Source organism: Hypanus sabinus, chromosome 16 (genome assembly GCF_030144855.1).
Source record: "Hypanus sabinus isolate sHypSab1 chromosome 16, sHypSab1.hap1, whole genome shotgun sequence".
Taxonomy (NCBI): Eukaryota; Metazoa; Chordata; class Chondrichthyes; order Myliobatiformes; family Dasyatidae; genus Hypanus; species Hypanus sabinus.
In genome coordinates, this window is record NC_082721.1 from 24,289,629 (window position 1) to 24,316,283 (window position 26,655).

A 26,655-nucleotide genomic window follows, 5' to 3' on the forward strand; every position below is an offset into this window, starting at 1 on the left:
CTGGTTGCGTGACCATGAGAAAACCACTGTCTGCAAAAGACAGCATGGTTCACTAATATTGTTCTGAGCAGAATCTGCCTTGGCCTATATGTGACTTAACTTGTACCGATATGACTGACTCTTCAGTTTGGGGTCAGATTTGCCAGCAACATCCAAAACCAGTGAACAAATAAATTTAAAAGTGTTTTTAGCATCTCTCCTATCACTTACTGGTGCCCTCTTGTTCCATAGACCAAAAAAAAAGCTACAGATGCTAGAATTTGCAGAAATTATAAAAAGCTGCAGGAACTCAACAGGACAGGCAGCTTCTATGGAGGGAGTTGGATAGATGATGTTTCAGTCTGAGACCCTTAATCTCGACTCTGGTTGCCAGCTTCTCCCTCACTAGGATCATTTCTTCATTTACACCTTAAAAACCCTTCAACAGTTTTGAATACTTAAAATATATCCCCTCCTTCTCTTGTCCACACTGAGGGGAATAAGCCAAGATTTTCTCGTCTTTCCAAGTAAATAAAATTTATCATCCTTTGCACACACACAAGATGCTGGAGGAATTCAGCAGGTCAGGCAGCATCTAGGAAAAGAGTAAACAGTCGACGTTTTGAGCCAAGACCCTTCGGCAGGACACACCCTTTGTGTGTGTTGCTCGGATTTCCAGCATCTGCAGATGCTCTCTTGGACATCCGTTGGTTGTCCCCAGTCTCTCCTACCTGCTCAATAATATAAATGCCAAAATCTCCCTGCTGCCGGCGTAGGATCGGGAGAAGATAGTAGAGCCAGTGTCTCAGGTGGTGATCACGATTGCGGAATGGAATGATGATAGCAATGCGTTGCAGAGGGGTGCAGTTAGTTGGCTTGTACCGTCCTCCAAATGCCACGTATGTATTTAATTTAGCTATCTCTTCCAATGTCTGCTCCTCATCAAACACGATCCTCAGGGGGCCAACTGTTAACCAGAAAAGGGCTTGATTAATATAATTCACCTCAATCACAGATAAAAGAATAACATTTGCTCAGGGACGCCTCTCAGAAACATTGCAAACTCATTTTGTGAAGAGTATATTACATGTTTCTCTCAGGGCCAAGCCAGTTAACCAGATTAGTGAGCTGTTAATGTACAGTCAAACAGTAATAAAACGCTTGAGTTTACAAACTTCATGACATATGCTGGTGATATTAGATCTGATTCTGAGTTTATCAAGCATACTTGTTTATTTAGCGATACAGTGCAGACCAGGCCGTTCCAGCCCAACGAGCTGTGCCACCCAGCAATTTAACACTAGCCTGAGCACAGACTGATTTACAAAGACCAATTGACCTACTAAATAGCAGGCCTCTGGGCTGTGGGAGCAAGCCGGAGGAAACACACATGGTCAGAGCGGATGTACAAACTCTTAACAAGCTTCTTTACAAGTGTTTACAATATCTTCCGGTGATTTACATTCTGTTGGAACATCGCAGACAGCAGACACATAGGAAATCTGGCTCTGCACTTCTGCAAACAGCAATGAACTAGCAACTTACCTGCATTGTTCAACCAGCCTTGTTAAATGGAGCAACTTCTTGTTTTGTGTTTTGAAGGTATTTCTTCCAGGAAACCGTAAAAGCATTAACATGACGAGCTCTCCAACCTCAGGCTATTCCAAGTATTTTATATTTCACAAGCACACCCACCGTCTGGTGTGGTAATTTCCGTATTCTATAAAACATGCTAGCTGTCAGGACACTCAGGTAGCGAGGAATGAGCAGGTAATTTGTTTCATTGTTAGCCAGAACATCAACATTGGCCCAGGACACCAAAGACAATTGTCATGATTAGCTACCAGGGTACTTGAGACTTCAGTTTGACTCCAATAGGAGCCACTAGCCTACAAAGTACCCAGGACATCTATGGGAGTGGTGTCTCAGAAAGGCAGCGTCCATTATTGAGGACGTCCAGCACCCAGGACATGCCCTTTTCTCACTGTTACCATCAGGTAGCAGGTACAGAAGCCTGAAGGCACACACTCAGTGATTCAGGAAAACAGCTTCTTCCCCTCTGCCATTCCTCAATGTATATTGAATCTTTGGACACTATCTCACTTAAAAAAAATACAGTATTTCTTTTTTTTCCTCCCTCACTGCCATTCAGGGCCCCAGACAGTCCTTCCAGGTGAGGTGACACTTCACCTGTGAGTCAGCTGGTGTGGTATGCTGCGTCCGGTGCTCCTGGTGTGGCCTTTTATATTTTGGTGAGACCCGATGCAGACTGGGAGACCGTTTTGCTGAACACCTACGCACGGTCCGCCAGAGAAAGCAGGATCTCCCAGTGGCCACACATTTTAATTCCACGTCCCATTCCCATTCTGATATGTCTATCCATGGCCTCCTCTACTGTCAAGATGAAGCCACACTCAGGTTGGAGGAACAACACCTTATATACCAGCTGGGTAGCCTCCAACCTGATGGCATGAATATTGACTTCTCTAACTTCCATTAATGCCCCTCCTCCCCTTCTTACCCCATCCCTGATGTATTTAGCTTTTCTCCCCTCCACTTTTTTTTTTCTTTCTCTCTCTGCCCATCACTCTGCCTGTTCTCCATCTCCCTCTGGTGCTCCCCTCCCCCTTTCTTTCTCTCTAGGCCTCCCGTCCCATGATCCTTTCCCTTCTCCAGCTCTGTATCCCTTTCGCCAATCACCTTTCCAGCTCTCAGCTTCACCCCACCCCCTCCGGTCTTATCCTATCATTTCACATTTCCCCCTCCCCCTCCTACTTTTAAATCTCTTACTATCTTTCTTTTCAGTTAGTCCTGACGAAGGGTCTCGGCCCAAAACGTCAACAGTGCTTCTCCCTATAGATGCTGCCTGGTCTGCTGCATTCCACCAGCATTTTGAGTGTGTTGCTGGAATTTCCAGCATCTGCAGATTTCCTTGTGTTTGTATTTCTGTTTTTGCATGTTTTTTAAAATCTATTCAATATATGTAATTGAATTACTTGTTTATTTATTATTGTTTTATTTTATTTGTTTTTTTCTCTCTCTGCTAGATTATGTATTGCATTGAACTGCTGTGGCTAAGTTAACAAATTTCACATCACATGCCAGTGATAATAAACCTGATTCTTTCTCACAGTATTGAGTTTTTTTTAAAACTTTTATCTGTGAAGTGAACTTTGAACTCAGTTTTCTGACCAATGCCTTCACAAACATGGTGGAGACTCTGAGTACAGTCAGTAGGCTATTTGATAGTGAGAGACATGGAATTTGTGTGGAACAGCGCTTCTGGAAAGATCAGCCATAATCTTATTGAAGAGCAGAGGAGATGAGAAAGACTGAATGGCCTCTCCCAGTTCTATTTTTAAATCACAGGTACAGAAGGCGTGGGCATGCTTTGATGACACAGGAAGCATGGTGACACTTTCAGACTGTCCCCAGCGCACCCTCAGACTCATTGGCAGTTCCCACAAATGGCACATTACACTGAATGTCTTGATGTGACAAATAAGGTTAATCTTTATCTTTTCTACCTTTCTGACTATCATAAGCTTTTAAATCTTTCAAAAACAATGTGGATTTATAGGGCACTTTCAATGCTGTAGAACAATGACCATTTCTTTGCAGTACCAGTTTTCAAACAGAATTCGAAATATTAGGTCTAGTGGCTAAGAGCTTAATCAAAAAGGAAGATTATGAACACTCTTAAAAGAGGAACGACAGATTGAAGCAGTGAGATGCTTCAAGTACTTAGCAACTGAAAGAATTACTAATAATGAAATAATTAAATTCAGGGAGAATAGAAATAGGGAAGTGCAAAAAAAAATTAGTGGTTACAGGAGTTTACAGATACAGAGATGCAAGGCCTGGACAGATTTGAAAACAGGATGAGACTCATTTAATTGGGAGTCAAATGTAAGACAGGATTTGCTAAGGCAATGGGTAAATGGGACTTGGTGTGCACGAGGACACAGGGCTCCGAAGTTTCGAATGGAAAGGGGAAAATAGGTAGCTAAGAGTAGATGGGAATTATCTGGTCTGTGGAAAATGAATGAATGGGATGAACTTTCTGGAGGATTGGCTGAGAAGGGACGGAGCTGGGGGATGTCATGGGGATGTCTTGACAGCGTACTTGGTCAAAAGGTCAAATCTAACTCCAAGACAGATGCAAGGGAGAGAGATGCAGCTTGCAGCTATGAATGTAAAACAATATTCATACCATCAGGTTGGAGGCTACCCGGAACGAATATCATACACAAAATGCTGGTGGAACACAGCAGGCCAGGCAGCATCTATAGGAGAAGCACTGTCGACATTTTGGGTGGAATTTCCCCCCCCCCCCCACTACTTTCAAATCTCTTAGTATCTTTCCTTTCAGTTAGACCTGATGAAGGGTCTTGGCCCAAAATGTCGACAGCGCTTCTCTTATAGATGCTGCCTGGCCTGCTGTGTTCCACCAGCAATTTGTGTGTGTTGTTTGAATTTCCAGCATCTGCAGATTTCCTCGTGTTTGCCCAAGGACAAATATAAAGTGTTGCTTCTCCACTCTGAGGGTGGCCTCATAGTGTTGGAATGGGAATGGGAAGCAGAATTAAAACATTTGGCCACCGGGCAGTTCCACTTTTGGTGGATGGAGCAGGGTGCTCGATGAAGTGGTCCCCCAATTTATGGCGGATCTCACCAATGTAGAATGTCTGAATATTCTGTGTTTATTAGATTAGATTAAACTTTATTGTCATTGTGTCGAGTACAGATACAAAGCCAATGAAACGCAGTTAGTATCTAACCAGAAATGCTAAGAATAGTGTTATTTACAAAATAACTGTGAATAAAAAGTAAGTGCTACAGCACACAAATATAAAAGTACTGAGACAGTACAATATGGGTGCAATACTGCTTATCGCTGTGATGTGAGGTTCAGCAGGGTCACAGCCTCAGGGAAGCTCTTCCTGTGCCTGCTGATGCGGGAGCGGAGGCTCCTGTAGCGCCTACCGGATGGGAGGAGAGTAAAAAGTCCATGGTTAGGGTGAGATACATTCTTGATAATGCTTTTCGCCCTGCCCAGGCAGCATTTATGGTAGATGTTCTCAATGGTGGGCAACTGGGTGCCGATAATCGGCTGGGCAGTTTTCACCACACGCTGGAGTGCTTTGCGGTCTGGTACAGGACAATTGCCGTACCACACTGAGATGCAGTTGGTGAATATGCTCTCAATGGTACAGCGGTAAAAGTCCGTCAGTATCCTGGGACAGAGGTGAGCTTTCTTGATGCTCCGCAGGAAATAAAGGTGCTGTTACAACTTTTTGATCAGGATGGAGGAGTTCAGGGGCCAGGTGAGATCCTCGGAAATGTGGACACCAAGGAATTTGACGCTTGATACACGCTCCAGTACAGCTCCGTTGATGTAGATGGGGACATGAGTGTGGCTCCTAGCATGCCTTTCTACTATCATTTGGCACAATGCTTACCAAGTTCCGGTGGATCATTTGGACACTTTTCCAACTGGCCAGCTTTGGAAGGTTTGGGGACCACTGTCACATTGTCTGGAGTTGAAACGTCTGTTTAGAGAGGAAAAAGAAAGTGAATTGTACGTTAAACCACTCAAGGAGAGGAAACTTCAATGACTAGAGTTGTAGAAGCTCATGATTTGATTGACACCCACATCATCTTAGTCACAGGGACGTTACAATAAAAGGTTAGGGCAACTTCCTGCCTTGACTGCAGTTGAAGAGGTTCTTCAATACATTGTATGGTACAAAGAACAAGAGTCTGAGATCTACATCCAGTGATGGATAAAGGCTAGTCTGAATATTAAATATTTCTGAGTGTTAAGCCGTGTCTTTAAGCTTGAATCAGACAATCACAAAGAGCTCTCCCCTAAAACCAGCAGCAAGCTCATGAACTTGTGGGAACCCTTGCTCGGAGTGGAACAGCAGCGTTTAGGTTGGTATTGTGGCACAGAAGGTAGGGAGGACGTTTTGAGCACAGCTTTAGTTCTGAACCCTGTCCATGCATGGAGTTTGCACATTCTGCATAGTTACATGTGTTTTCCCTCAGGTGCTCCTGTTTTCTGCTGGCCATCCAGTTAACTGGCAATGTTAACACTCATTCTAAGAGGACTAGAATAGGAGACGAGGGAACATACACACCAGTCCTCATAGAGGGGTCAGAAGTGGAGAGAGTGAGCAAGTTAAAGTTCCTGGGTCCTAACCTGGTCCCAACATATTGATGCAGCTATGACGAAAGCATGTCAGCAGCTATGTTTCATTAGAAGTTTGAGGAGGTTTCATATGTCACCTAAAATCTTGGAAATTTCTATAGATGTACCGTGGAGAGTATTCTGACTGGCTGCATCACCGTCTGGCATGGCGGAGGCCACTGCACAGGATCGAAGTAAGCTGCAGAGAGTTGTAAAATTGGTCAGCTCCATCATGGGTGCTAGCCTCAGTCATGTCCAAGGCACCTTCAGGGAGCGGTGCCTCAGAAAAGCAGCATCCATCATTAAGGATCCCCACCAGTCAGGACATGCTCTCATCTCATTGTTACCACCAGGAAAGAGGTACAAGATCCTGAAAACACACACTCAGTAATTCAGGAACAGCTTCTTCACTCTGCCATCTAATTCCTAAATGGACATTGAACCCATGAACACTATCTCACTACTTTTTATTTCTGTTTTTGCACTGCTTATTTAACAACGTATATACTCACTGTAACTTAGTTTTTTTAAAATATATTAACACACATCATACTACTGGCACAAAGTTGACAAATTTCACAACATATGCCAGTGATATTAAACCTGATTCTGAAAAGCAAGGATACAATACTGAGACTTTAAAGCATTGGTCAGATCATGCTTGGCGTATTGAGGGCAGTTTCGGGCCCCTTATCTTATTGCTCCTCAGCAACACACACACACACACAGTGCTGGAAGAACTCTGCAGTCAGGCAGCATCTAGAGGGGAATAAACAGTTAATGTTCCAGGCTGAAACCCTTCATCGGGATGGGAAAGGAAGGGGGAACAAGACAGAAAAGGGTGTGATGGGGGGGGGGGGAAGACACAAATTCAAGCTGGCAGGTGATAGGCGTAAAAAAGTGAGGGGGAAATGGGGATGAAGTAAGAAGCTGGGAGGTGATAGGTGGAAGAGGTATAGGGCTGAAGAAGCAGCATTCTGATAGGAGAGGGCAGAGGACCATGGAAAAAAGGGAAGGAGGGGTGGCATCAGAGGTAGGTGATGGGCAAGTGCAGAGAAGGGGTGAGAGGGGAACCAGAATGGGGGATGGAAAACGAGAGAAGGGGGGAGGGGAGAGAAATTACTGGATTTACTTAATTACTTCATCCCTCACTCCCACTCCCCACCCCTGGTTTCACCTATTACCCCCCAAGTTTGTACTCCTTCCCCTCCCCCCACCTACTTATACTGGCTTCCAGTCCTGACGAAAGGTCTCAGCCCAAAATATCCACCATTTATTCCCCTCCATAGATGCTGCCTGACCTGCTGAGTTCCTCCAGCACTTTGTGTGTGTGTTGCCTCAGAGTTGCAGAATCTCTTGCAGTTATAAATAAGAGGTTATGTATAGCCTTCTGAACTACCCACCCAATCTGTCTGTCAGGTCAGTCACCACAAAAACCAGTCTTCTCAATCTCACAGGTCTATTCAAGGATACCCTTGGGTTGTTAATGGCAGGGAAAGTGCTAATGGTAATGCCACTGAATATCAAGGTTGGTGGATTGACTCTCCATTCTTGGAAATGACCATTGCCAAATATTTCTTGTCACACCAGCCCACGCCTGAAAGCTGTGCAGGTCAAACTACACATGGGTGTGGGCTACTTCATTCACTGAGGCAGAAGAGATTTGCAGATACTGTAAATCTTGAGCAACACACACACACAAAGTGCTGGAGGAACTCAGCAGGTGAGGCAGCGTGTATAGAGGGAAAAAAACAGCTAACATTTTGGGCTGAGGCCCTTCATTGAGTGTCAACTGTTTATTTCCCTCTATAGATACTGTCTGACCTGTTAACTCCTCCAGTATTTTATGTTCATTTGTTGAGAATTGGGCAAACAGCTGCACACACAAAATGCTAGAGGAACTCAGCAGGCCAGGCAGCGTCTACGGAAAAAAGTGAACCGTCAGCGTTTCTGGTCAAGACACTTCAGCAAGTCAAGTCAAGTCACTTTAACACAACACAACCTTCTGCAGCACCAGCGACGTAGGTTCAATTCCCGTCGCTGTCTGTAAGGAGTTTGCATGGGTTTCAAGTCAAGTCAAGTCACTTTTTATTGTCATTTCGACCATAACTGCTGGTACAGTACACAGTAAAAATGGGACAATGTTTTTCAGGACCATGGTGTTACATGACACAGTACAAAAACTAGACTGAACTATGTAAAAAACAACACAGAAAAAAAAACTACACTAGACTACAGACCTACACAGGACTGCATAAAGTGCACAAAACAGTGCAGGCATTACAATAAATAATAAACAGGACAGTAGGGCAAGGTGTCAGTCCAGGCTCTGGGTATTGAGGAGTCTGATGGCTTGGGGGAAGAAACTGTTACATAGTCTGATTGTGAGAACCCGAATGCTTTGGTGCCTTTTCCCAGACGGCAGGAGGGAGAAGAGTTTGTATGAGGGGTGCGTGGGGTCCTTCACAATGGTGTTTGCTTTGCGGATGCAGCGTGTAGTGTAAATGTCCGTAATGGCGGAAAGAGAGACCCTGATGACCTTCTCACGATGAAGGGCTTCAGCCCGAAATGTCGAGTGTACTCTTTTCCACAGAGGCTGCCTGGCCTGCTGAGTTCCTCCAGCATTTCGTGTGCGCGGCCTGGATTTCCAGATGTCTCAGGAAGGCCAACATACATACATTTACAAGGAGTGTATCCACGAGAAAGCAGCAGCCAAGCCGTGCCTTTTACTCATTCCCACCATCGGGCAGGAGGCACAGGAGCCTTTGGTCCCACTCCGCAAGGTTATTACCCTACATCCGTCAGGCCCCTGCACTGGCGTGAATAACCTGGTTCACCACCTCTCTGACCTTCAGACTCACTTTCAAGGACTCTACACAACTTGTGTTCTCAGTATTCTTATCAGCTCAGTTGTCTTTTCCACATTGATTGTTTGTTAAAGTATAGTTTCTTTTTGTAAATTCTATTATATTATTTTGTTATCCTGTAAGAACCTGCAAGAAAATGAATTTGAAGGCAGTACATTGAAACATACCTGTATACACATACTTTGATATTAGATATACTTTGAACTTCTTAGGTGCCAGTCTTGTTAGCCTCACTCGTTTCCAAGACTGTATTCACATATCAAACACTAATCTACTGCATTTCACCAGTCGTCCTCCCTTACCAAACATACTGGCAGCCTCATTCTAAACAGTGCTCTGTTCTTTGACCCTGCCCTGCTCCACTTACATTAGCGGAGCTGGCTCAAGCAGAGTCCAAATACAGAGGCTTCCAGCTGACAGCACGTTCTGTTTGAAGGACAGTCTGCTTGGAGCAGCTGCACTAAGCAAGTATTAACTCAAAGGATTACAGTGGCACTTTCTTATTGGCAGAAAGGAAAGTGACCTCAAAAGCTTCGGGCGAGCAAACTATCAAAGGTTTTCTTGCCGATTTAAGCACGGAGTCTCTCCATCTGACTTTGGTACTGCCAAAAGGCTTGGGGGCAACTTTATCATAAGATATGTGTCCCAAAGGTTTTGCTGAGGTTGTTTGCGTCTTTCAATTGCCTAGTCATTCATGATCCTCAAGGCATGTCACATGCTGCCTTCTCATGGGAGATATCAACTTGGCTCATATGGCTGAGTCTGTAGGGGTGGATAATGATTTAGTTACTGAATCTACCATCCAGGAACACTGAGTAAAGAGACTGAATCCTACCAAGGGAGTTGGGGAATTATAGTTATTGAATTATACAACAAAAGAAAACAGGAGTTTTAACCCATCAAGTAGCCATTAGGTCCTATTTAACAGTAGAAAAAGATGAAGATTAGCTTTATTTGTCATGTGTACATTGAAACACACAGGGAAGTGCGCCGTTTTGCATCAAAGCAGATCAGTCAGGATTGTGCATGCGATACCACGCTTGCAGCCCCAACACAGCTTGCCCACGGCTCATTAACTCTAACCGTTCCCTGAACTCCCTGAGCAGCAACAGTCAAATTTCCAGGCTGCAGTTCACTTGAGGACTGCTGAATGGCTCAAGACTTAATGTCCTTCATGAACAAATACGGTCTCTGGGAGCCTTCTCATTCATAAAGTTAAAACCCAGCTAAGGCCAAGCCCAATCTAATCCAGTCCGAAGTGAGTTGGAGAACTGCAAATGAGTCATCCTGCCATGCTATTGAACAGTGACAATGACTCCATGACCAAGAAAGTTCACTAGTGCCGGCATTTCCCCAGGAGGCTAAAGAAACTCAGCATTTCCCCGGTGGCCAACAGCTTCTCGGATGCACAACGGCTTGGTATTACAATTGCTGCTGGCAGTGCTCACTGCTAAGTAGATGTTCTCAACCCTCTTGACCTCAGCACTGTTAATGTAAACTTGGGATCATGTGCACCCCCCCACCGCCCTTCCTGAAGTCAATGTTCTTTTACTGATAGTGTCGTCATGACACAATGCAGGAAGCCACAGAGCTGCGGACTCAGCTCAGAACACCAGCCATCCTCCTCTCCATGGACTCGGCCTATACCTTTTGCTGCCGCAGTAAAGCAGCTAACATAACCCGCCCCGAACATTCTCTTCTCTCCTCCCTCCCAAAGAGTAGGGGGCACAAAAGCTTGAAAGCATCTACCACCAGACTTAAAACAGCTTGTATCATTCTGTTATTGAACAGATGCAATAAAATGGATTCTTGGTTTTACAGTCTACCTCATCGTAATCTTGGACTTTATCATTTATCTGCACTTTATTCTGCAGTATCTTATTGTTTTTCCCTTGTACGACTTTAGTGTACTGAGAACAGCAGGGACTGATCTAAATGGGGGGGGACAGCAATGTTCCCTTTACATTGGATTGAACTGACTTTATTTCTTACATCCTGCACGTACATGAGGAGTAAAAATCTTTACGATATGTCTCCATCTAAATGTGCAATCATAGTAATTTATAATAAATAGAACAGTCAATGTAACATAGAAATACACTCAAATCAGCACGTTTATCAGTCTGATGGCCTGGTCGAAGAAGCTGTCCTGGAGCCTGTTGGTCCTGGCCTTGATGCTGCAGTACCGCTTCCTGGATGGTAGTAACTGTAATAGATTGTGGTTGGGGTGACTCAGGTCCCCATTGATCCTTCGGGCCCTTTTTACACCTATATTTGTAGGCAAGGGCCACTTGGTTTGCTCACATTTCTACATTCCAAAGAACAGCGTTTTGGATCACACCGTCATGTAGGACAATGCTTAAGATAGGACTTAAATCAATGGATTGAAGTTCAACATTGTTATGAGCTGAGTACATCGGCTGAACTTACTGCATCAGCTATTCACAGGTCTGTTTTAATTATGCATCGAGTGGGAAAGACTATTCTCTGCAACGCAACAGCATCACAATGTCTGCCATGACTGGACTTGCAAGGCAGAACAAGTTCAACATGCATTCATGACAGCAAGCCAAAAGCACATTAATCGAGTTGATAAGCACAGGAGATTCTGCAGATGCTGGAAATCCCGAGTAACACATATAAAATGCCAGAGAAACTCAGATCAGGCAGCATCTTGTGGAAAGAAATAAACAGTCAATGCTTCAGGCTGAGACCTGCCACCAGGATTGAAAAGGAAGGAGAAGCCAGGAAAAGGAAGGTGGGTTGGGGGGGGGGGGGTAGGTGCACAAGCTAGAAGGTGGGGTGGGAGCAGAGGGATGAAATGAGAAGCTGTGATGTGATAGGTGGAAGAGGGAAAGAGCTGAAGAGGAAGGAATCTGATAGGAGAGAGAGCGGTTCATGGAAGGAGGAAGGGCATCAGGGAGAGGTGATAGGCGGGTAAGGAAAAGAGAAGTAGTAAGAGTGGAGCCAGATTGAAGAATGGAAGGGGGAGGGGGCTTGGTAGAAAGTACTATCAAATGCTTATTTAACCAATGATTAAATATCCAATTGGCTTACTTTCTGTTGAATAGTATTCATGAATTGAAGTCAAGAGTTTTGGAAACAAGCAGAGAGAAACTAGTTCTAATATGGACCTTCATTTTGAGGTTTTATATAATCAGATTTGAAACTTTTTGTATGCCCTTTAAGTGCCAGTTTCACAAAACAAAACACGGGACGCTAGGCAGAGTTTTGTTGTTACATGGGCACCAGTGAGAAGACTGGCATTTATTGCCTATTTCTGAGCTGCCACCATGCACAGCTATGGCCTGCATGGTTAAGGCTCACACACAGGAGGCCCAGGGTTTCAATTTGGCCAGTATGAAGGATCAGTATGTTTTCACGTTAAGGCACTGCTGCAGGTCTGCCCTGGTCTATCTATGCTAATCAGACTAAAGCCACAGAAGTGTCATAGACCCAGATAAGTCCACAACAACTCTAACAGTGGTTTCACGTTTACTGAGCACTGAGGGCATAATATTACATTGAAAACTCGAACCATTAGATGTAGACATAAATAATATTGAATTGGAGAATCCCACACATTTCCTGTTTCCAAGAAAATAATTTTAAATGGACCAGGGAAAAAGTTTCCAAAGTCAGATTCTTTTCCTACCTCCCTCCCAAACCAAACATTATAAAATGCAGCACTTTGATAGGAACTAGAATTCTCTGCCCAGGGAAGCAGTTGAGGCTTCTTCACTAAATCTAATTAAGAAACAGTTAGATAGGTTTTTACATAGTAAGGGAATTAAGGGTTATGGAGAAAAGGCAGGTAGATGGAGCTGAGTCCATGGTCAGATCAGCCATGATCTTAATGAATGGTGGGGCAGGCTCGATGGGCTGGATGGCCTACTCCTGCTCCTGTTTCTTTTGGATCTGCTCAAGATACCCTACAAATATGCTACATTGTATACGCTCAATGGCCACTTTATTGGATGCAGCAGAGGAACCCAGTGTGCTCATCTGCTGCTGTAACCTAACCACTTCAAGGTCCAACAATTCAGAGATGTTCTTCTGCACACCACTGTTGTAATGTGTGGTTATTTGAGTTACTGTCAGCCATTCTCCTCTGACCCATCACTAACAAGGGATTTTCGCCCACAGAACCACCGCTCACTGCATGTTTTTTTGTTGGTTGTTTCTCACACCATCCTCTGTAAACTCCAGAGATTGTTGTGCGTGAAAATCCCAGGAGATCAGCAGCTTCTGAGGTGCTCAAACCACCCCTCTGGCATCGACAATCATTCCACAAAGACACTTACATCACAGTTCTTCCCCACTCTGATGTTTGGTCTAAACAACAACTGAACTTCTTGACCATGTTCACATGCTTTTGTCCACTGAGTAGCTGCCACATGATTGGCCGATTAGATACTTGCATTAACGAGCAGCAGTGCAGGTGTACCTAACAAAATGGCCACTGAGTGCAATTTTATGACACATCACCAAGGTATGAATAATGTTAATCTTTAAAAAGGTGTGACAGTAAATAAGAAATGACTAACATTATGTTAACTAGAACAGAAACTACAACAGTTATAGATATTAAAAAAAATACAGAAGAAAATGTGACCCGGCCATGATCAACAAAGATTAGGGATAGCATTAGATCTAAAAAGCAGAACAGTGGGAACAAGATGACCAGAGAAAATAGCAAACTTCATAACAAAGGATTAATAACAATAGCAGAGTGTGAAAGTTAAACTTGTGTAAACCTTAAGTGGATTTTGCAAGCTTCTATAAACAATATAAAGAGGGAAAAAAACTCCCCAGCCAGAAATAGGACAATGCATAATGGAAAGAAAATGGCCAATCAATTAAGCAATAATTTCCATCTCAGAGTACGACAAGATACTGGTTTGCATTGTTACCATTCTTATATTTCTACAGATTATGGAAAAATCAAGAGATGAGAAATGAAGCTGCATTATTTCACAACAAACTACAGACTGATTAGCCTAACATCAGTCATGAGGCAAATTCCAAAGACTAATGATAAAGGATAAGGTTACCAGGGAGTTGGGGGAAAAAACATCAACAGAATTAGGCAAAAGCTGGCTGATTTCTAGAAGGGAAAACATATTTGACAATTAACCAAATCTGAGTTTTGTTTTGAGAGATGTAACTGGTAGAATAGTTGAGGGAGAATTAGTGGATGTGGTGACTTTGGAATTTCAGAGGATTTTTGAAGAAAAGGAGAGTAAAATGAAAGCACATAGGGTACCGGGGATAATGTCACTGCCTCGATTGAAATCTGGTTGACATAAGAGTAGGAATAAGGTGTTTTTTTTTGTGTGGGGTGGCTCCTGGGATACCACAGGGAAGAAGTGGGCCTCTGCTACCCTTTATCAATGAGAATAATTTGAAAGAGGGAATAAAAACATAGACATTTTCCTATGCTACTAAACTGGGTGGGATTGTAAATACGCTCCAAAGAAGCTTAATGGCAATTTAACAGATGCAGTATAATATAAAATGTGAAGTTATACACCTTGGTAGGAAAACAAAGTGACAAATGATATAAATGGTGCTACATCAGGAACTGCTGATGTACAAAGAGAGCTGGGAGTTCTTTGTACACCAGACATTAAAAGTAAATAAGCAGTGAAGAAAATTATCTTGGCCTTCATAATTTCTTCTTAAATAGAAATGCACTCAGTCCCATTTCCACAATTCTGTAACTTATTTCATACTCCCAAGTGTACTTCCCCCTCTTCACTGCTGTCTGGTCCTTCTGCCCTGCTTTACACTAGGGATAGTTTTAGGGCAGCCAAGTAGCCTACCCATGTGACTTCAGGATGAGGAAGGAAACCACAGAGACGTGGGGAAAAACACAAATCCACAGACAGAACCTAGACCAGGGCGGAACACAGAAATCGGGAGCTCTGTGGCCCCAGCACTGATTACAAAAGTAAAGATTTCCTGGTGCTGTACAACTACACAGGATCTTGGTGAGACCACACTCACAATACTCCAAATGTAGTCTCACCAATTCCCTAGACTTTCTTTTAAACAAGCAGCATGGTGCCTTTGTATTTTCACCCTTCAGCCTGTCTACGTTATACCACATGTGCAGTTCTGGCCTGCGTTTACATACTGTGAAGGGAGAGAAACAAAGGCAAATTCACGATTTGTATAACATGAGAGATTAGAACGATAAATTTGTAATCTCTCAAATTTTAAAGAGTAAGAGCGGATCTAGTTGAAACCTATAAAGTTACGACACTACAAGATAGACTGGATATAGGGAGGATGCTTCCCGGGCTGAAGTGTGAAAATTCAAAGGCACCATGAAAGTACTATGTTGTTTAAAAAAAAGCCTAGGGGATTGGTCAGACTACGTTTGGAGTATTGTGAGCAGCTTTGGGCCTCTTATTTAAGAAAGGATGTGTTTTGTCATTGAAGAGGGTCCAGAGGTGGTTTATGAAAATAACCCTTTCACTTCGAGGATCAAAGTATGAGGTACATGTGATGGTTTTGGGGCCTGTACTCACAGGAGCGTAGAAGGATGAGGGGGAAAATCTCATTGAAATCTACCGAATATGGAAATGGAGAAGATGTTTCCAATAATGGGTGGGTCTAGGACCAGAGGGCACAGCCTCAGATGCCCCTTTAGAAACAAATGGAATTTCTTTAGCCAGAGAGTACTGAATATTCAGAATTCATTACCACAGACATCTGTGGAGGCCAAGTCATTGGGTGTATTTAAAACAGAGGTGGATAGGTTCTTCAGGAGTCAGGGCATCAAAGGTTATGGGAAGAAGGCGGGAGAATGAGGCTGAGAAGGAGAATAAATCAGCCATGATCAAATGGTGGAGCAGACTGGTTAGGCTAAATGGCCAATGTCTTACGGAACAAGATCCTCCACTCTTCCTCAGACTTGTCTCTACACAATTCCATACCCACAACAACGGACTTGACTCAGCTTAAAAAGCAAAGGATGTTTTAAATGCATTACTGTATATAGACCAGAATAAAGAGCAACAGTTTACAAGACAAGAGAGTTAGGATTGAAGTATATTACATTCAATGGGCAGTGAGTCTGTGAAATTCACTATTAGAATCCCAACAAGACCAAGTTCCTCCAAGAGGACCATTACCTTGTCATGGTTTGGAGGTTTGTGTGCCTCAATGACTCGGAGAGCTATGTTAGCTGGAATCAGGGCTTTATGCTTTGGCTTTGGGTAGGGTCACCCATGCCACACAGGTCAAAGAGTAGAGGGCAGATGAAGGGTTGTCCACCATTCCTCCAGGTTCAAGGTACAGCTCAGGGCCAAGAACCCTGACTGGTAAAATAGCAATGAAGAATCCTTCTACTTCTGAGTGCGGCAGTGTTCCCCAGTCCCCACCCAGGACTTGCATGACTGACAGTAGTGAAAACCAAGAGGAAGCTATTGAACACCACCAGATCTGGAAGACATTCATTGCTGCCCTAAACGCCAGGCAAACTGACCGACTGACGGACGAGGCAAGTTGTTGACTATACTGAATGAGATAGGCAAGCATCAGTCGGTGCAGGGAGAGGGTGAGAACAATGGTATCGAGACTGATGGCCAACCAGATCACACAGTGTAGGCTCAGGAGGATGCACTGTTCCCACTCCTCTGTCACACACCGAGATTCCACAAAAAGCAATGAGGTAATGCAGATGCATTATTTTAGCTGTAGACCATAATTAACCACGTGAAGTTATATTAGGTAACCACTAGACCATACTCAAAGGCATATCACATTGACGTTATTCAATTATCTTTGTTCTACAGCAGTATCTTGCTACGCTCAGGAACAGACAATTAAATGAGCAATTAGGACAGAAGACTCTGGAATAATTTGAAGTCAATATTTGCAAAGCATGCTTGGATTTTAAGTATCAAGCACAATCATATGGTCTTCCAAGCGAAAAATTGAGTCATTCAGACCGTCACTGAGTAGTTCTATGAAGGACTTCACGAAGCAATTAGTCCCAACCTATTTGTTCTTTCCCTACACACAGTGGCCACTTCCTTAAGTACCTCCTGTGCCTAATAAAGTGGCCACTGAGTTTAAGCCCATGGTCTTCTGCTGCTGTAGCCCATCCACTTCAAGGTCTGACGTGTTGTGTATTTATAGATGCTCTTCTGCACGCCACTGTTACAACTTGTGCTTATTTGAGTCACTGTCACCTTCCAGCCAGCTTGAACCAGTCTGGCCATTCTCCTCTGACCTCTCTCATTAACAAGTCAATTTTGCCCACAGAACTGCACCTCACTGGATTAATTAAAAAAAAAATTTCTGCACCATTCTCTAAACTCTAGAGCATGGACACCTCAGTTAATGGTAGGGGTCCAGGACATAGAAAAGGTTGGGAACCCCTGCTCTGGAGGCTATTGTGAGTGAAAAACCCAGGAGAGTCAGAATATGGTTTAATATCCCCAGTATATGTCTTGAAATAACTTAGCGGCAGTGGTACATTGTAATAGATCATAATACATGTATAGAAAAAAAGTGAATAAATCAATTACAGTAAGTATACATATGTATATTAAATAGTTAAATTGAAGATAGTGCAAAAAGCAGAAATAATAAAAAAGTAGTGAGGTGGTGCTCATGGTCTCAATGTCCATTTATGAACTGGATGGCAGAGGGGGAAGAAGCTGTTCCTGAGTCGCTGAGTGTGTGCTTCTGTACCTCCTTTTAGAGGGAGTGAGCCTTGAAGATATCTGCAGTTTCTGATACCATCCCATCTGGCACCAGCAATCACTCTACAGTAAAAAAAAATCGCTTTCCCATTCTGATGTTTGGTCTGAACCTCGACGATATCTGCATGCTTTAATGCATTGGGTTGCTGTCACATGACTGGCTAATTAGATATATGTATTAATGAACAGGTGCACCTAATAATGTACCCACTGAGTGAATAACCCTGTGTTTATTTACCTTTTGAAATTCCATATGCAATTCCCCTTTGAAAGCTGAGATCAAATTGGTCTCCACTACACTCTCAACCAACTGATTCTAATTCACATTTAGTGGTTATGTAAATAAACAGTCTATACAACTTTGTTTCTTTTAATTCTTTTAACATCAAATAAGGTTCCCACCAAACTACCTGTAAACAGAAGCTACTTTCTGTCGACTGTGGAGGAGGCGTGGAGTTTCAGGTGGGAGATTGAGGGGCAGTTGACTGCTTCACATTTCTATCCTGTTCTGGAGTACAGGGCTGTGCTAGTTGAATGCATGTTTGTATTTACTGCACATTCTAACTGGTCAGCACGTCACCCCAGCAATCCCTGATAAACCTGATTAACCCTGTCCTAGTTACGGAACAACATACAATGACCAACTGACCTACCCGGTAGGTCGCTGGACTGTGGGAGGAAACTGGAGGACCGGTACAAAACACACAGGGAGGACGTACAGAGGACCCTCAGAGAACAGCGGCAGGTTTGAGCTCCGAACTCCAAGCTGTAATAGGGTCCCCCTAACCACTACGCTATTCAGTGATGGTCTGAATGACCCCATTCTCCACTCAGAAGACCCTATACGATTGTACTTGATACTTCTTTAATCAAAGCATACTTTGCAAGTAATTCATCATTCTGAATCACTGAATTAATCTCTGCCAAAGTGAACTTTGGATACCAACAAGCAATTCACTCGAGCATGTTAGGGATAATTCTATTGAAGGTACTTCCCACCTTTTGAGCATGGGAAAAACCTCACAAACGAACATGCTTGTGATGTTGCTTTACCAGAGTGTTTTTTTTTGTACTTTAGCTGGGTCCCTACTATTAAGTTCGAAGTCCTGATACATGGATCCATGATCCAGAGGAGCTGAAAGCCTGGTATGGCAGCTGGAGAATTTAAATTCAGATAAATAATTAAAATGGAATAAAAAGCTAGTGACACTGATGGGCCCATGGAACTACAAGCAGTTAATAAAAAACTATGTCGCTAATTTAAACCAGAGAACAAATTCAAACACTCTTTCTCAAACTGGTCTCTAGTTGACTCTAGACACACAATAATGTGGTTGACTCTTTAAAAAAGCTTGCCAGCCAAGCCACTACTGTATATCATATGGGAACAACTCAACAGACAGCGCACACTAATTAGATGTGCTGGTTTACAAATTTTTTTTTTATTAAAAAAGGGAGAATTTGCAAGAACAATGAATACTGTCACAGGCAGAAAACCCCACAATCATTTACATCTATGGAAATCCCAAAATGAAACTCAAGTCATTACATAAGGATAGCATAGAATCTTCCAATACTCACAGCTGTCTGCCTAACAAGTTTAGACACGTCCCTATCCAAATCCATCAAGGGCGTTGAAACGCATACAATTCTAGTGTTAAAAACACAGATCTTACATAGAACATTACACTCTGTCTCAGAAAGTGAAGCAGAGAACCAGTTTATAATGTGGAGTGTAAATAGATAATCTGTTATGTTCTACTGTTTAAAACTTGGAACTAAAAACATCTCACATTGAGGTAAATACACCTTGTGTGTGCAGCTGTTTCTCGACTCCACGGAGCTTGAATGAAGGTATTAGTAGACAAATTCAGTCTTTTAATTCTTACTTTATGCTTGCTTGGAGTCTCTCCAAGTTAAGATACATACAAGGGAAGAATTTGAACTCGCAGAGCATCTTTCTCAGCGATGGCAAACATTTCACAGCTGAGCGTGGCCAACGACAACATGAGTCCAGCAACATACGACTTTGGTGGCCACAGTTAAAAAATAGTCTTCCCATACAAGGTGTGTGGGACAATATTGCCAAGTTTAACTGCAAACTACTAAGTAGGCTGTTTCTTCCATATAAAGACAGGAATACCAAAGTTACTCTCTTTAGTTGTCAGAACTCTTGGCCTCTGGTTAATAAAGCCTCACTCCTCCCTGCTGCAGGTATTTTTTAATTTACTGAAGAAAATCATTCCTGGAAAATGTTAAGCACTATTTCGTCATGTGAAACGCCCAGCCGAAAATGGATAGTTAGAAATACACTGTACCTATGTGTGGGGAATGGAGTCTTACTTGTTAAAATGGAAATAGTTCAAAGTAAATTTCATTATCAGAGTACATATATGTCACCATATACAACCCTGAGAATCATTTCCCTGTGGGCATACTCAGCAAGTCTATAGAATAGAAACTGTAACAGGATCAATGAAAGAGCAAGCACAGCACAGAAGACAACAAACTGTTGAAACGCAAATATAAATAAATAGCAATAAGCATTGAGAGCATGAAATAACAAGACAAAGAATAAAGTTAGAATTTTATTTTACATCCATCTCTCAACATGAGGGAGTAAAAATCTTTATGTTGCGTCTCCGCTGCTATGCACAAGGAAAATGTGGAAAGGTGTTGCCTAAACACTAGGATTGTATACATAATTCTTTTATATACATCAGGTACAAAGTACAGTCAGATATGCAATCAGATCAATGTGTATTGATAAATCTGTTGGCCTGGTGAAAGAAGCACCAGGCCAACAGATCCTGGCCTTAATGTTGCAGTGACATTTGCCAGATGGAAGCAACTGAAACAGTTCGTGGTTGGGGTGGCTGGAGTTCCCAACAATCCTTCGGACCCTTTTTACACACCTGCTGTTGTAAATGTCCTGAATAGAGGAAAGTTCACATCTACAGATGCGCTGGGCTGCCTGCACCACTCTCTGCTGTGCCCTGCGATTGAGGGTAGTATAGCTCCCATACCAGGCAGTGACACAGCCAGTCAGGATGCTCTCGATGGTGCCCCTGTAGAAAGTCCTGAGGATTTGGGGACTCACCTGAACTTCCTCAGCCTTGAGGTGAAAGAGGCGCTGTTGTGCTTTTTTCACCAACTAGCCAGTATGTACAGTCCAGGTGAGATTCTCGGTGATGTGTATACCGAGGAACTTGAAACTACTCACTCTCTCAACTACAGTCCCATTGATGTCAATAGAGGCTAGCCTGTCTCCATTCCTCCTGTAATCCACAAACAACTCCTTCGTTTTCTCGCCATTGAGAAAGAGGTTGCTTTCTTGGCACCACTGTGTTAGGGTGTTGATTTCTCTTCTATAGGCTGTCTCATCATTGTTGGAAATCAGGTCTATCAATGTTGTGTCATCTGCAGACTGGAGGTGCATGTGGCAACACAGTTGTGGCTGTATAGGGAATAGAGGGGGCCCAGGACACAGTCCTGGGGGGCTTCTGAGTTGAGGGTCAAACGGGCAGAGGTGAAGGTGTTCATCCTTAACACCCGCCGGATCCAGGTGCACAAGGCAGGATGCAGGCCGAGATATCTGAGCTTCTCATCGAGCTGGGGGTGGGGGGAGGAGACTGTGGTGTTAAATGCTGAACTGTAGTCCAAGAACAGCTTTCTAAGCATGCCTCTTCTCCAGGTGATCGTGCCTTCATTTGTCTTGCTTCCTGACCTGTTATTTAACTTACCAAAATACATCACTTCACACTCATCCAAGTTAGAAGTCATCTATTGTTCAAGACCCTCTTTCCAAGTCAGTCTAGATATCTTGTACCGTTAGGCAAGCTTCTACATTGTCCACAAACTTACTAATCATGCCATCAATACTTTTATCTAAATCATTAATAAATAAATAACAAGGACCCCAGCATAATCACTGAGGCACAGCATTGGTCATAGGCTTTCAATCTAAAAAGCTACCCTCCCATTACCACCTCCCAGCCCCTCCTGTCAGGCTAATTTTGGTCTCCATTGGCTACCTTACACTGGATCTCATCTAACTTCACTCTCCAGACTGGCCTGCCATATGGAACCTTGTCAAGAACCATGTAAAGAGCATCTAGTGTTCTGCCCTGTTGCAGAGCTAATGGGACACGCAGAGTACAAGTATCTGGAAAAACTAGCTGGGGAAGTATTAAGTATTTACCAGAACTTACTCCACAAGACACAAGAGCAGAATCAGACCGTTCAGCCCATCAAGTCTGCTCCACCATTCCAATGTGGCTGATTTAGTATCCCATTCTCCTGCCTTCTCCCTGTAACCTTTGACACTCTTGGCAATCATAAACTTCTGCTTTAAATATACACACAATGACTTGAGCGCCACAGCTGTCTGCAGCAATGAGTTCCACGGATTCACCACCTGATAGCTAAAGTAGTTCCACTTCATCCCCATGTTCTAAAAGGATATCCTTCTACTCTGAGGCTATGCCCTCCAGTCCTAGACTCCCCAGTATAGGAAACATCCTCTCCACATCCACTCTATCCAGGCCTTTCAATATATGATGGATTTCAATCAGATTTCTTCTGAACCCCAGCAACTACAGACCCAGACCCTTCAAACTCCAATCAGCACAAAGACAAGATTCCTAAGAGGGAAAACTGATTTAGATATCTCATTCAGAATGCAGTTACCCCTCAAGCGTGCAGCACACTCTCTGCAACACATTGGGATCTATGACCAAGACTCTGGTCGAGGACTGTATCACCTTCGAAACCAGAAGGTAGGTGTCAGTGCAAACTGAAAAAAAGCCTGTTATCTTGCTCATGTACAGGGTCAGAATACAGGGAATAAATGTGTCATTTTAAACACATACTTTCCAGCTCTTGCTTTTAGAATTCCTTTGAAAAGTCAATGTCAGAATTGACATTCCCCCAGTCTGAGCTCCACTGTCCATTAACTGGAAGAGGTGGGGAACAAAATGCAATTACAAGGTTTGCATAGGCACTGTCCACAGGGACGACTGCAATCTATAAATAGTAAAGGCAGCTTCATACAAATGCAAGGTTTTTAAATAAAGGAGCTGGATAATGATGTAAAAAGGTTCAAATTCACCAAAAAAGAAAACAAAAACAGAGAAATGCTGAAACAGTCAGCAGCCCAGGCAGGCAGCCTACCCAGAAAGGGAAAAGGACTTCACATTTCTCTTTCCCAAAGTTGACGAAGGGTCTCAGACCTCAAAGTTCAACTTGTTCTCCTTCCACAGATGTTGCCTGACCAACTGAGTGTTTCCAGCACCCTGATTGTTTCAGATTTCCAGCATTCACAGTTCTTTTTTTTATTCCCACCAACAGCATGTACAAAAATAGAAATAGTTACAGGGGTAGACCACTTCAGCCATTAACACTGAAGCCACGGCAATGGCAATTATGCATGTGATTGCAATCTCCAAGTTCCTGCCAACCCCTCTGTAACCTTCCCTACTATCCCTGCTTCTATGACACAAGATAGCCAATAAAGGACACCATTCCGACACAGTCTCTATATTAACTCCTCGTGCAAATATTTATTCAGTCCCACTCCCTGATGTCACTCCGTAAATTCTGACAAGTATTTACCCACTTCCCATCTGAAGGGCCTTACTAATGGTGTTTTACCAGCCCAGTTCTACATCAGGAGTGAATAAGTTTTAAAAAAAAGTCACACATGCATTGTCATTCAATTTCTGATTGCTTAGAAAGAGCCATTAAGACCTTCATACAAGATTCCTAGGAATACAGCTTTGCCAAATAGTAGACCCAGCCTGCATTCCATCTCCCAATCCTCTTCCAAACTTGCACCCTTCCATTTTGATCTGCAATCATTAATTATTTATGTTCTTTTCTTCTCAAGGCGCCTCACACCTTGAGTTAACAGTTCTATGGTGGTCCTTCTAGACCCCATTCCGACTCCAGATGGAAGCCGCAGAGACCCAGTCCAACAGGCAAAGACAAACAAGCACGTGGAAAGACCGACATTATACTAACGAGCGGGGTGAAGAATGTCTCGCTACAGAAAGAATGTTTTCCATATTCACTCCCAGTCTTGAGAGTACAAATAGTGCCACTTTTAATCCACAAAGCATTAAAGTTTAGAATTACATTTAAGACTTGACCCGTGCACCTGCCAGCAATCTGATTCGGGAGGTCAAGATGAAAGGTGAAGATGCAATGATTAAACTACGCAAATTATTTACCAGTTTGCTTTTCAAAAAAGATGAAACATGTATATTAAAACGACTCTTAGTTTCTGCGGCCATGCCGCTCCTTCAACCAAATCTATTCGCGAAAGAATCCGAATCCTGCCGTTTTCTTTGGGGAAGAAAACAGCAGAGGGGTCATCGGGGTAAGTGATCCAACACTGTCCCATCCTGACTCTACTTCCTCATCCCTCTTGTGCCCTCTCTCGCTTACTGCGCTCTTATTTTATTCCCCTTTTTGACTCCAGACAGTCGCCCCCCATTTCTTTCTCTCTTACTCTGATTTTCTTGTTCTTGCTCCTCGGCCCTTTCCTGTCTGTCCACTTCTCTCCTCCGCACTTTTGTCCAACCTTTCCCCGTTCTTCTGCTCCCCAGCCCCAGCCCCAGCCCCAGCCCCAGCCTCTCCCCTCAGACCCCGCTCCGGCCCTCCTTTCTTCCCTCTCCCTCCGTCCCTCCTGCCGGCAACAGGGTCGCTCCCCGCTCTCACTGACCCACCTTTGACCCGCTCCGTGGTCGCCGCCTGCTTCCACTGGCCCAGGCCGCCGCCAGCGCGGTTGTAGAGCAGCAGCCCGCTGAGGACGCAGGAGAAGCTGAGCGCCACGAACAGCTTGCCCTTCATCCCCGCCGCGTTACCCCGGGAGCCCGACGGCCGCCGAGCCTTCCAGACGCCCCCGGCTCCGCTTCACGCTCTGCCGCTCAGGCGGGGCGGAGTTTCCGATCAGTCCGCCTCTCCTCTCGCTGCTCGCCGGCTGGTCTCCGACAGCCCAGTCTCCCGGCGACGGGTCGGGGCCCGCAACGGTGATCCTCTACTCTTCTCCACAGATGAGTTCCACCAGCATTTTGTATGTATTTCCTGAAGACTCCACTCGCTCCTCCCCTTGCCCCTCCCTCCCACCCTCTGCCCGCCTTCCCTCCCTCTGTTCCTCTGCCCTCCTTCCTCACTGCCCTCCCTCCCTCCTTCCCCCACCTCCCCCTCCTCCTGCCCCACACCTCCCCCCCACCCCCAACCCCCTCCTCCTTCCCCTCACCCCCAACCCCCTCCTCCTTCCCCGTCCTCCTCCTCCTCTTCTTTCCCCCCACCCCTCCTCCTTCCCCGTCCTTCTCCTCCTCTTCCCCCCACCCCTCCTCCTTCCCCCCACCCCAACCCCCTCCTCCTTCCCCGTCCTCCTCCTCCTCTTCCCCCCACCTCCTTCCCCCCACCCCCAACCCCCTCCTCCTTCCCCGTCCTCCTCCTCACCATCCTCCATACCTCCACCTCTCTTTCCTCTCCCCCTTCCCACCACTCCTTACCCCTGTGTCCTCCTCCCCCCTCGAAGTTAACACAAAAGATAGCTGGAGTGGGCTATCTGAACCTTTCAAGTCTTCTCCACTTTTATTTAAGATTAAGTTCTCTGATCTCAGCACCATCTTCATAAGTCACAATTCCCATAATGCTTAGAAATATACTTTCTAACCTTCCTTCATCACTGCTCAGGTTTATTCTTTGGAATTACTGTGTGGTCCCATTTGGTTGCCCGGGTGTGGGATTGTGCAAACTTCCAGCCTGATCCCTGAGGGGGAACCAAATTTGTAAAATTTGTCCTCAATCAACACTCACAAAAAGGGGGCATCAGTCATTAAGGACCCTCATCCTCATTCCTGGTACTCACTGCTACTCCCAGGAAGGAGGTACAGAAACCTGAAGGCACACACTCAACGATTTAGAAACAGCCTCTTCCCTTTCCTCCTGAACACCTGAATGCTACCTCACTAGCTCTTTACTTGCACTAATTCAATTTAATTCTCAGTTTTAAAAAAATCTCGTATTATTGTGTATTGCGTTGCATTGCTGCAACTGAGCCATCAAATTTCACAGCATATGCCGGTGAAATTAAACCTGATTCTGATTCTCGTTCTGACTTTTAGTCTGTTTGTTCCAACTAGCAACAACCTGTCCTGTGGTTGGTGTTCTGTGTGTGTACTTGTGGGTGATGGGTGGGAGGAAGGAACAAGGCTTGTTTAGCTGTTGCTGTTTTGTCATTTGTGTTCTGTGTGATTTTGCTGAGCGCTGTTTTCAGTCGTACACGTTCTCAGTATTTTTAATTTGCACAGTTTGTCGTCTTTTGCATATTGGCTGTTTGTCAGACTTTGTAGTTTATCATTGATTCTATTGTATTTCTTTGTTTTACTGTGAACGCCTGCAGGAAAATGTATCTCCAGACGTATGGTGACATATACACTGAGCGTATGCATGTAGTTTGCTGCTGCTGTAGCCCATCCATTTAAAGGGTCGACATGTTGTGTGCTCGGAGATTTTTTTTTTCTGCACACCACTGTTATGCAGACAGACAGACTTTACTGATCCCGAGGGAAATTGGGTTTCATTACAGCCACACCAACCAAGAAAAGTGTAGAAATATAGCAATATAAAAAACCATAAATAATTAAATAATACTAAGTTAATCATGACAAGTGGAAATAAGTCCAGGACCAGCCTATTGGCTCAGGGTGTCTGACACTCCGAGGGAGGAGTTGTAAAATTTGATGGCCACTGGGCAGAAATGACTTCCTATGTCGCTCAGTGTTACATCTCGGTGGAATGAGTCTCTGGCTGAATGTACTCCTGTGCCTAACCAGTACATTATGGAGTGGATGGGAGTCATTGTCCAAGATGGCATGCAACT

The 26,655-nt window shown here is 44.0% G+C and overlaps 1 protein-coding gene across 1 annotated transcript in view; it reads right to left on the reverse strand.

Annotated features, from left to right (window-relative positions):
• The window catches only part of LOC132406087 (beta-1,4-galactosyltransferase 2-like), a 46,566-nt gene extending 21,696 nt beyond the window's left edge, over positions 1–24,870 (reverse strand). The window contains exons 1-3 of the mRNA XM_059991297.1: positions 24,488–24,870; positions 5,442–5,531; positions 711–946 (exon numbers count right to left, since the gene is read on the reverse strand). Coding sequence (XP_059847280.1) covers positions 711–946; positions 5,442–5,531; positions 24,488–24,611 — 450 coding nt within the window. The 5' untranslated portion in view covers positions 24,612–24,870. The remainder of the gene's footprint in view (positions 1–710; positions 947–5,441; positions 5,532–24,487) is intronic.
• Between the last annotated feature and the right edge of the window lie 1,785 nt (positions 24,871–26,655).